Source organism: Eumetopias jubatus, unplaced genomic scaffold, assembly GCF_037043125.1.
Source record: "Eumetopias jubatus isolate StellerSeaLion01/CBP00866 unplaced genomic scaffold, mEumJub1_p1.0 scaffold_3, whole genome shotgun sequence".
NCBI classification, from domain to species: domain Eukaryota; kingdom Metazoa; phylum Chordata; class Mammalia; order Carnivora; family Otariidae; genus Eumetopias; species Eumetopias jubatus.
The window spans coordinates 88,203,272-88,215,359 of NW_028274809.1; the positions used below are offsets into that span (position 1 = coordinate 88,203,272).

Here is a 12,088-nt window from a genome sequence, read left to right on the forward strand (position 1 = left end):
TAGAAAAATAAATCACATTTTCCTGACCTCTTTCATCATCAGCTAGTTCACTCTTCCTCCAACTTCTCAAGCAACTTCTCAAAATTACTAGTATTTTAACAAATACCAAATTCAACAGCATTTTCTTAATCTATATTATTTTTTATTTTGTGAAGTGATTGACCCAGCCAGCCACTGCGGTCCTTTATTCTGGAACTTTTCTCCCTTAGATTTCTATGAAAGTCTGTGTGATCTCTTTGACTATAGCCTCTGATCTTTATTTGGTTTTCTTTCTCCAACAGCACACCTCCATGGTTCTGATCTTGGCACACTTTTCTTTTTTTCCCTTTTTGGATTACATGTAATTAAGTCATCTCAAGATGACTTCCAAGAAGTCTCTAACTCCAGACTCATCTTTCCTCTTCAAACCATGTAGTTGGTACAATCACCTGCTTTATATCACTATGCATAGTCTATACATATGACATTATCCATAGTGTGCCCAAGAGCCTCCAACTCTCAATACCCAAACCTACCCACACACCAGCATCTCTTCAGCTCTGTGGAATGGACCATTCAGAAAAGGATACTAGAAAAGGAGAGGTATTTTTGTATGGGATGAAAAAGAGAGCTTCATCTAACAGGAATAGTGGGTAGTGTTCTACAGTAAGAAATAGGAAAACTAGGTACTCCTTATAGTAATTTAACTTAGGATAGCTATAAACAAATTGATTTAAAGTGAAGAAAGATGAGATGCAAGATGGAAGCAGGAGAAGAGAGAGAGCAAGTGCGAGTGAGCGCATAGGGGCAGAAGTTTGAACGTTAAGCATGACAATAAAACATAGCACCATATGTCCTTTTATTTATTCTTTACTAGAATAGAAAAGCTCTTCACCTGAATAGAATGTTACTTGAAAGATAATTTTTAACTTATCGTGATAAATTGGTCTTTCAAGAACATTTAGGGAAATATCTTCTCAGAATAAAACCCGGCTTATACTGTCACAGAACAGTATGCATTAATGTTTAAAAATTAGTCAAAACCTCCTGCAGGAGAAAGAGTTAAATTACAGTTTAAATAATCCTTTTTAGCTTGAAATATACCCCATACTGTTAGATAATACAAGGGTGTTGAGAAAAGTAACTAAAAACTAATTCACCAAGTTTGTAAAATCAAATATTCTATGCTCTAGGTAATCTTAATATTGCTCAGTCACTGTAAATCAGATTATTCTTGAGACTGTATTTAAGTCAAGGTAAGATAGTCTTCTATTTACAAATGTAATTTTGTCTCCTGAGTAGGTAATCTTGTTATAATATTGTCAGGTTAACTGAAATTGATTTGTGTTTACTAAACATAGTGAAAACTAATCAGATATTAGACACTGAGGTGTTGGAGGTATTTAAACCTTTGATAGACACTGTTAGTGTTTCATGGAAGGATTATTATTTTTTTGTCTCAGAGGTCAACATTGCTTTTTAGATTGTTCCTTCAAGTAGAGGGAAAATGAGGAGAAAAGGCTTGCATTTGCTTTATGAAATTTTGTAATTTGGGAATATTTGGGAGAATTTGGGATTGGTTTTGGGGGAATTATTTATGTTTTATTTCCATTGCTACAAAAACCACATTGGCTTTTCCATCTGCTTAATTCCATTCCAGGTTTGCTATTCTCTACCACTCATAGCATCACTGAACTCCACACAATAGCTCTTATAGGAGACAGACATTACTAGGCAATTTGAAAAGCAGGGTGAAGATAAAGCCTGATAGTTCATGTGCCCTGGCCTGGTGACTTGGCTCACTTCTGAAGCTTATACCAAATGGGCTGCGTGCGTTCCTGTGGTGTCTGTGTATCAGTTCTATGAGGCTTAAAGAAACATTTCCCCTGATACAATAATAAACCCACCATAATCATTCGTTTTGGGGAAATTTTACAGTTGTTGGTTAACCTGCTCCCTTATGCCCTGCAATATTCATTAGCAGATTTCTCTGTTTATGAGTGATATTATATGGAAATGGTTATGCGAAGCTAACAGATGTAACCACTGAAATAAATTAGAAGGAAAAGTTCTGTTTTTTACAGATGGTTCTATTGAATAAGCGCCCCCGCCCCCCTCCACTTTAACGTTTAGTTTTCTTTCAACAGAAAACTTTTCTTTACTGACTACGGGAATGTGGCCAAAGTGGAGCGATGTGACATGGATGGGCTGAACAGAACGAGGATAATTGATTCAAAGACAGAGCAGCCAGCTGCACTGGCACTAGACCTAGTCAACAAATTGGTTTACTGGGTAGATCTTTACTTGGACTATGTGGAAGTAGTGGACTATCAAGGAAAAAATAGACATACTATCATTCAAGGCAGACAAGTAAGTACAATTTTGTTAGAAAATGCAGCTAAGGTAATAAAATGAATGGTGTCATACTAGGAAGAAGACCCAAAAATTGAATTGCAATGTTGAAAATTTCTTACGAAGTCAAGCTGCAAAGGGTCATAAAAATTGTGATGTATTTCCTATATGGGAGAATGTTCTTTTCACAGCACATTCCATAATATTGGAGATGCCTCTGACTTCCTCTTTTGCTCTATTAAAAGCAAAGCACACAAAACAGAGCCCAACAAAAATAAAACAAAAACAATAAGCAAAAGCAAAACTGTCACACTAGTAAGAAAGGAATTAGAATAGGACAGATGTTTTGACCTGTTAAAAGTAAAACTTACTAAAAACTAATTTAAATAGTTTATTTATAAGGAGAAAAAAATAGTTTATCTGTAAGGAGCTAGACTATCATCTATCCCGTGTGGCCTTGGAGTTATTGTGCTAACAATAGCAAATGGCTGCTCACAAAAATATTTTTATTATTTTCAAAGGCTGGACTACATGTTGACTTCTGATGCATTCAAGCACTTCCTAGAATGAGAATCCTGTGAAAGTCACTGAGGTCAAGATCTTTCCCATCTGTGTAGTTTTTGCCTTGCTGAATTACAAGGTTTTGCAGATAACACTCAGTAGACACTTAAAGGAGATCTCTAAGTAGAAATAAGCTTATTCACTAGTGTACTTTCTTCAATTGAATTTTACCTCAGTGATCGCACTAATTTCTTGTGAGATTCTTATTCTATGGAGCCGAAATATGTGAATCCCTTTTCTTTCTTTTGCAATCCAAGACAAAAATATTCTGTAATGATCCCTTAAAGTTACCTTTCCTTTCTAATCAGTTTTTAACAATGAAATTATTTTACCTTCCTTGAAAGACAAACAAATGCACTAATCTGGGAGTAAAAAAAGTGTCCAATATTAGAGATGAGGCCAGTTATTTCTTTTGTACTTCTGCCTGTCGTAAAAAACTTGATTTCTTTGGAAAGCCTTAGTTATGACTTTTAGAGGATCTAATCTCTAAAATGATTATGATGGGTCTTCTTTTTACCTATACGTAATTAAAATTTTAAACCTTATAAGAAATTCAAATGATTTTCCTCAGGATTACTTTTAAAAAGTTTTCTAATGCCTGGTTTTTAATTATTCATTTTTTTCATTTCTATTTCCTGTGTTTTTTCTGATTCCTTAAACATATGCTTACTCTGTCACTAAGTCATCCAACATAGATACTTTTCTCTAAATATTTGAGCTGTAGGCAGATTGGTCCAGCTACCACTCTAAGCTCCTCCCAGCGGTGTTGGGAGTAGCAGAGCAGGCAACAGTGTACTTATTTCATGGGAAACAGGCTCTTCTGAAGGAAGGAACAGGGACAGTGAATACAATTTCATCTCTACTACGTGGACCCATTTTCTACCCTGCCCGTTGTCCCTTCTGTGGCTGTGTTTTTCTCTTGGGTGTGGATTGGCAGTTATGTAAAGAGCAAAGTAAGTATGCCAGAACCACACACTCCCAGATGAATGGCTCCAAACTTTGGGCAAAACATACATGAGATTAATGGCGATGGAAGAATTGAGTTTACCTGCAATTTTTATAGGAAAAAGTATTGCTCAAGTAAAATTTGGGCTTAGATTTATCTAGAGAATATGATATCAGCTTATGTGGAAATGATATTAGTATATAAACACATGACACCTCCACCCCTTCTTTCTATCACATGCACTTGTGCATGAGTGTGGGTACACACACACACACACAGACACACACACACACACAGACACACACACACACTGGGGAAAGACCCTTACATTGGAAAACATTATTTGGGCTTTAACATGGAATGATTCTCCTCATTAATTCCTATCTTACCTTTCTCAGTTGGTTAAGTGTCTGCTTTTGGCTCAGGTCATGATTAAGGTCCTGGGATGAGCCCCAGTCAGGCTCCTTGCTTAGTGGGAGTCAGTTTTGTCCTCTCCTTCTGCTCCTCTCCTGGCTCGTGCTCACTCGCTCTCTCTTTCTCTCTCTTAAATAAATAAGTAAAATCTTTAAAAAAATAAATTTTTACAGTCAAACCATATATACTTTTTCAAATTCTCTTAACTACAAATCTATACTAAAAGTGCCATATAATGCCAAAGAATTGTGACAGATTTTTTTCAGCGGAATCTCTATAGCAAATCGAATCATAGCCCCACCCTACCCTGACACAGAACCACTTTAAATTAACTATAACAGGAGGAATGCCCAAAAGCATTGTGCTTAGCATGTAGGCATTTGTATGAGAAGATCAATAAACTCATTCTTCCTCTGCTTTACTAGAAGCTTGCAATGACTGCAAGGTATCCATTCCTCCACTCAATTCCCAGGACCTCTGCTAAGGAGAGTTATGTTGTTCAAGTGTCATTACTTCCAAATCCATTATGAAAAGGCTTTAGAAACATATGTGATTCATGAGTAAAGTCTTTTATTTTTTTTTACAATTATTCCAAATACATAGTTTCATTGTTTATTGTTTTCCATGCTGGGACAAGTATTTGTCTAAATGTAACCTGTGGCTTAAAAAAATGGGATTTTATATATATATATATATATATATATATATATGGAATTTTGAACTTATAAAATAAATTTTCAAAGGTGTTTTCTCATCAGTCCTTACACAGCCAGAACTATACATTTTTAGATTTTGTATCTCCTGGCTATATGAACAAGCAGCCCATAAAAACATCTCACATCTTATATAACAGTGCCATAAGCATCTTATTGAATATGCTTGGAAGTTTTGTTCTCACTTGCCTTTGAAAAGTAGCTACTAAACATGTTTTCTTATTGAATCATGAATAAAATTCTCCATACATTTAGAACTGCTTTATCTACTACTGCATAATGTTTTCTTCTCAGAGAAAAAATTTAAATTAGTGAAATGTTTAATTCTTTGAGAGAAAATAAGTGATAATATGTGTGTGACTGCCCTACTATAGGAATTTTCCACAGTAGTAAGCACAATCAGTTTTTCTTTCAAGTTGAAAGCAGCATAATTAAAAATCATAGTTATTTTTGCCCCTCCGTATAGGTCAGACATCTTTATGGCATAACTGTGTTTGAAGACTATTTGTATGCAACCAATTCTGATAACTTCAATATCATAAGGATAAACCGATTTAATGGCACAGATATTCATTCATTCATTAAAATGGAAAATGCTCGAGGCATCCGAATTTATCAAAAAAGAACTCAACCAACAGGTAAGACACAAGACTTCTTCATTGCCTTTATAATGGTGGGTTGAATGGGGATGTGGTCCTTGTGCTTTGTATGGAGTTAGAGTGGGTAAGTCATAAATTCTCTGTTTGATAGCAAAAGTATACATGTCTGCTTGAAAAAATGGAATAGCACTTCCAGCACAAGTCTAAATGACAAATTGTTCAGTTCCTAGTGAATTGTTTCTACAACCATAGAATTGAAATGATGGCTAGATTTAGATTCAGGAAAGAACTTTCAATCATGATATATGTAGACAGGAAACCCAGATGCTAAGATGCTAAGGATTCTTTTTTTTTTTTTTTTGGATATCATTGTGGGAGACATTTCAAATCAGGTGACTCTCTTACAGAATCTATCCAGTTCTTATTGTAATCATTCCGGTCTCTTAACTTACCCCAATTATTCTTTAATACAAGTTAATTAAAAAAAAAACTTTCAATGAGAAGGCTATAATGTTTCTAAGTATTTCTTAAAAACACAAACCAGTTATTTTTGCATAGCAGGTTAGTGATGCTTGTTCATCAATACAATTTACATTTTTAAAAGCATAACCATTTTATTATTAAAAGAAAATTGCCATGTTATTTGTCACAATTTCAAGTGGTGATCAAAAAGAAATATAATTACAATAGTATGTAAAATCTTACTGACATTATTCCTACCACAGCCTTTTTTTCTTTGACTCATCTTTTTCTCATTGTCTTCGTACAGTACTTTTCCTTTACTTTTTTCCTTCTCTAACTTCAACCCTCATGAAATGTCCTACTTCTCAATCTCCACGTGTAAACTAGCCTCCTCCTTTTGAAAATTACTAAATTTCTAAATTTAAATTCACTATACTGTCACACACACACACACACACACACACACACACACATTCATTTTGTGGTAGAGTTCTCAAAATGGCAACGGACTCAAAACTGAAAAAAAGAATATATGTCTCAGAACTTCTTAATAAGATAGTTACTGAATCACATTTCTTCTAGGTTAAGTGCTCATATAATGGATTATTTCAAAAGAAATCCTTTCTCTGCTTAATTACCTAACCTGGCATATTTTTACAGTATCTTTTTATATTTGTAAGAAATATGCATTTTTAAAAAGAACAACAAGCCTGCATCAAAAAAAAATCATGTTACTTATTTCGCTTACATGTAAACAGTTTAAATTAATATAAAAGCAGAATTTTTTAAACATATTTTTTGGAGGACTTTAGCAAATTCCTACTTCTTCTTCTATGAGGTTTAAACACTTTTTCCAATTGATTATGGTAATAAATACCTGGGTATAAAGCTTTTTCGTAGGATTCCCTCTTCTTGCACTGCAAACGTTTCAACATACCAATGTACATAATTATCTTGTCTTTGGAGAATTTCAAGTGTGCCGTTTTTTATTTGTTGTAGTCAGAAGCCATGCATGTGAAGTGGATCCATATGGAATGCCAGGGGGATGCTCACACATCTGTCTGCTCAGCAGCAGTTACAAAACACGGACCTGTCGCTGCAGGACGGGCTTCAACCTGGGAAGTGACGGCAGGTCGTGCAAAAGTATGTTGTTAAAATCATACATTTTGCCAGCATCTACTGCTTCAGGATAGGTTTATTTATTTATTTATATTATTAATTAGCGACGTCAACGTCAAGAATAATATAAGACTTCAACAGGTGAAATTTGCCTGCAAAATGTACCAGCCGTTTTTCTCAGTATTCAGGGTTTTTTGTTTTGTTTTGTGATGATGGGAATGAGAAACTGAATCAGGCAACAGAGTCACTAAATTTATGGATCCCCGGGAAGCATACTTTAGGGTATATTTTTAGGAAGATCCTTTCCTTAATTCCTTAAAGAAGGCTTTTGGTCTAATGAAACTGAATATTTGGTTGACCATATTTTCTCTCATCTGAACTAAGAAGTAGCTCCTAGTAATAGGTGTGCTGTTTAGTCCAACAGAAATCCACATAAAGTAATGTTTCATCTTATCCAGCATCACTGGGGAGTGAAATTCATTTCATTATTTAATTTTCCAGGTAACTGGAGCTATACTAATTAAATATCAATCTCTTTAACAATTTTATTGAAAAGCTTTCAAACAGTAAGACATGTCTCTGTTTTGTTTGTGAAATATACTGAATAATTTAATTGTTTCTTATTTAAATAAGCTAATAAATAATTTTATACATGACTTTTGTAAACTTAGATTGTTGCCCCAAAATTTGTTAAATTAAGGTCTTTACTTGGGGTCTTCATAATCAAATATATTAGAATGGTCTGTATAGAAATGATGTCCATGTGGAGACTGTTGTCCTTTAAATGTCCCTCAATACCATAATTTTTAAAGTTATGATGACTGCTTTTTACAGTGCCCATTGTGTCTCCATTTTGTTATAGCAATGGCTTTTTATTTCTGTCAGTTTTTCCTCTCTGGTCACCGTCTTGCCATTTCTTCCGACTTTCTTGTCATGTGCTCACTGAGGACTATGACATTAGATCACTAAATTTGTTAAAATTTTAAGTCTAAATGGTAGCACAAATATTTTTTTAATCAAAAACCCAGGAGGCTCAACTGTGATAAAATATATGTATTAGTATTTTGTTTTCATTTCTAACTTTGTATTAAATGCTGGGTCTCCTGTTCAAGAGATCTTCTGGATAACTGAGAGAAGTCTCAAGATGAGTGAAGTTGTGCACGCGCATGCGTGTGTGTGTGTGTGTGTGTGTGTGTGTGTGTGAGACCAGCCTTTAACCTGGTGTGGTTACTACTTGAAAAATGGTGACATGTCATAAAAAAATGCAACCATACACATTTATATATACATATTGGCATGCATGTATACATACATACATACATACAGATGTTTGGGGGGAAAATAGGATCACAGTTGCCTAAGCCCTAATCACCCTTAATATAGTGTATCAGTCAAGGTACATTTACATTAACAGAGACAATTCTAGTTATTTTAAGCAGAAAAGATCAAATACAAATAGATAGGTGCTTACACAATCAATGAAAAGCCTGAAGCAATAGCTTCTAGACTCAGTCCTCAGAACATCCCTCAAAACCACCATTGAACTACCTTGGCTTCAAATTGGAAACCTGCCACACTCAGAAGCCAGGACATCGGGAAGCCTCAAATATCAATGGTAACTTCAAAAACACACCATTTTAACTAATATCCAGGAATCTCCACAACTTGCACCACAACTACTACCTCCAGAAATATGTCTCAACTGATAGCTCTCTACTGGCAAACAAAACAAAGCAAAACAAAACAAAACAACACAACACAACACCCTCTTCCTTGCCTCTTGATATACACAAAGGAAGAACACTAATGTGGAAAAATTCAAATTTCTCCTTTGGATGAATACCAACAGAAGGAGCAAAAAGCAGCCTCATTTCCATATCCCAAATGTGAGTTAGTACATCTTATTATAGGTACTTAAAACCAGGCCCATCACTCTGTGAGTGTCTCTGAAATGTAGTTTTTAGTTTCAATTGTCTATTGTACAAGAAAACACACGAGAAGAAACTTTAAAATGGGTGTTGAATGACTAAAATAAGTGACTTAAGTAAACAATGGGAAAAATCGTTATTCTTATTTAAAGCATACACACACAGGGGCACCTCGGTGGTTCAGTTGGTGAAGCACCTGACTCTTGGTTTTGGCTCAGGTCGTGATCTCCGTGTTGTGAGATTGAGTCCTGGTTGGGGCTCTGCATTCAGCGGGAAGTCTGCTTGAGATTTTCTCCCTCTGCCCACCCCGCCCCCCCGCCCCCACTTGCGCTTTCTATAGATAAATAAATAAAATCTTTAAAAAATATAAAAAATAAAACATACACACATACATTAAACCAATGAAATACCAGGTTTACTGAATACCAATGACAACATCAATTAAAAATAAACATTAGTGGGATGCCTGGGTGGCTCAGTCCATTAAGCGTCTGCCTTCTACTTGGGTCATGGGCCCAGGGTCCTGTGATTGAGTCCCGCATTAGGCTCCTTGCTCAGCGAGAGGCCTGCTTCTCCCTCAGCATGCTGCTCCCTCTGCCTGTGTGCTCTCTCTGACAAATAAACAAAATCTTTAAAAGAAAAAAACATTAGCAAAATTGGGTATGGTGAAACTAGTATTCTTGTGTATTGTTAATAGAATTGGAAATTGATATCACTGTTGGAAAGAAATTTGATAAAATATTTTTTTAAAAAACCATAAAACTGACAGTGTTAAGAAATTATCCTTCTTTTGACTGAAGAAATTCATTGTAAATGTATTTATAATAACGAAAACCCAGAAACAATCTAAATATCTAACGATAGGTAAGCACCTGACTATATCATATTGCCTCTCTAGCAGGTAACATGATGCTGTCATTGAAAATAATGTTTTGGGGGTGCCTGGGTTGGTCAGTCAGTTAAGCATCTGCCTTTCGCTCAGGTCATAATCTCAGGGTCCTGGGATCGAGCCCCACATTGGGCTCCCTATTCAGTGGGGAGTCTGCTTCTCCCTCTCCCCCCTGCTTGTGCTCTCTATCTCAAATAAAATAAATAAAATCCTTAAAAAAAAAGGAAATAATGTTTTGAAGACTTTAATGACAATAAAATACAATTTTTTTAAAAATGAGGTACTAAAGTGTTATATAAGGTTCCTATTCTTTTAAAGATTTTATTTATTTATTTGACAGAGAGAGAGAGAGCACAAGCAGGAGGATTGGCAGGCAGAGGGAGAGGGAGAAGCAGGCTCCCCAGGGAGCAGGGAGCCCGATGCAGCTCTCTATCCCAGGACCCTGGGATCATGACGTGAGCCGAAAGCTGTCGCTTAACCAACTGAGCCACCCAGGCGTCCTAAGATTCCTATTTTTATTTTTATTTTATTTTTAAATTATTTTAAGATTCTTATTTTTAAAAAACAAAAGTATTTATGCATATAAAGTTGGTAGAAAATGTTAATTTTCAAATAAATCTGCACTACTTTAAAATAATATGCAATACTATTTTTAAAAAATACTCGAAAGTAGGTGGACACTGAGAAGCTGTAAGGCCAATGAGGAAGAAGGATGTTAATATTCTTTACCAGTAATTCCATTTCTAGAAATGTATGCTTAGAGATCATCTAAGAAAATGTGCAAAATGTTAGGTTGAAGAAAAACATGCTTATCTCAGTATTATTATAAGAATTAAAAGATATAATCAACTGAGGAACAGTTTGACAAATTATCATATATTATACTGACCATACTGAAAGAATGAATGTAAGACTTAAAATAATGGATCAACATAGAACATAATTTTGATGCTAAGATTTAGTAATAAAAGCAGAATATAAAATTGAGTGTCCTCTTCTATATAATTAATTGCACATTAGAAAAGTAACTAAATAAATTAAATTTGAAAGAGTCACATGAAAGAATACGATATAACAGCAAAAATAAGTGAACAATAATTGCAACAACCATGGCTGAATATTACAAATATAATAAGAATAAAATTAATTCACAGAAGAATTCACACATGAAATTGAAACATGCAAAATCAAACAATGTACTGTTGAGAAATACATGCAACATGTGTACTAAAACTTGACAAAATACACGATAAACAAAATAATCAGGATATTGGAAGTCTTTGGGATGAAAGGGAAATAGGAAAAAAGGGGTCGGGCATTGGTTTAGGGCACATGCATACTTTTCAGTGTTCTGGAAATATTTTAAGATCTGTGCCAGGTGCATGAGATTTATTTTTCTTCATACACTAGAATATAATGAATACAAGTTCATATACATTTAATATTCAATAACACAAATTTTAAAAGAAAACAAGAGAAAGAAATTATATAAACTGACAATATTGTTTGTATTGAGGGTATTGAGTTTATGAGTCAGTCCTCATTTTTTTTTTGCATCACCTCAGTTTAATAATCCAATAAATGACGAAAAAGACAAATAATGAAAACAGCATCATATAGCACAGCAGCTTTGTTTGGCTCCCTCCAGATAAAATCTTCAGTTTTCCCATAGTTTTACTTAGAAATCCAGTTGTAGAATCAAATTGTGAATCCATTTCAGCTAATAATTTATTTTGATGTTTAACCTCATGGCCTATTTCAACGGAAAGAGATTTTATAGCAGTTACTTTGCTTCTTAGACTTTCAATGAGTCGTTTTCTTCTTCACAGGCCCTATAGCCACTGTTAGCATAGCCATAGTTCCTATAGTTGCCAGGAGGTGCTCCTTCACCCAGGCCTGCACGCCTCATCCTGCCAGAGTAGGGAAGAAAAAAGCAGATGGAGGGGTGGGTAGGAAGGGGCTGGGGTCCCCCGGACGGTGTCTTCAGTACCTGGGCCCAGAGAAACACCAACTTCTTTCCCCAAAGCGCCACATCACTGGAGTCTAATAAGTCCTCATTTTTTTTCTCCTTTTTTCTCCAAATTTTCTATAGTTTAGTTATTTTACTTTGCTAAGAATCTCCCTTG

At 35.0% G+C, this 12,088-nt stretch overlaps 1 protein-coding gene and 1 pseudogene across 2 annotated transcripts in view; one reads left to right on the forward strand and one right to left on the reverse strand.

The window, feature by feature from the left end:
* LRP1B (LDL receptor related protein 1B) overlaps positions 1-12,088 on the forward strand; it is a 1,880,289-nt gene that overhangs the window by 1,063,214 nt on the left and 804,987 nt on the right. For both annotated transcript variants that reach the window (XM_088022156.1, XM_088022157.1), the window contains 3 exons: positions 2,127-2,349; positions 5,432-5,603; positions 7,026-7,169. In XM_088022156.1, the coding sequence (XP_087878282.1) occupies positions 2,127-2,349; positions 5,432-5,603; positions 7,026-7,169 (539 nt within the window). The remainder of the gene's footprint in view (positions 1-2,126; positions 2,350-5,431; positions 5,604-7,025; positions 7,170-12,088) is intronic.
* LOC114202990 (BET1 homolog pseudogene) lies at positions 11,519-11,917 on the reverse strand (annotated as a pseudogene).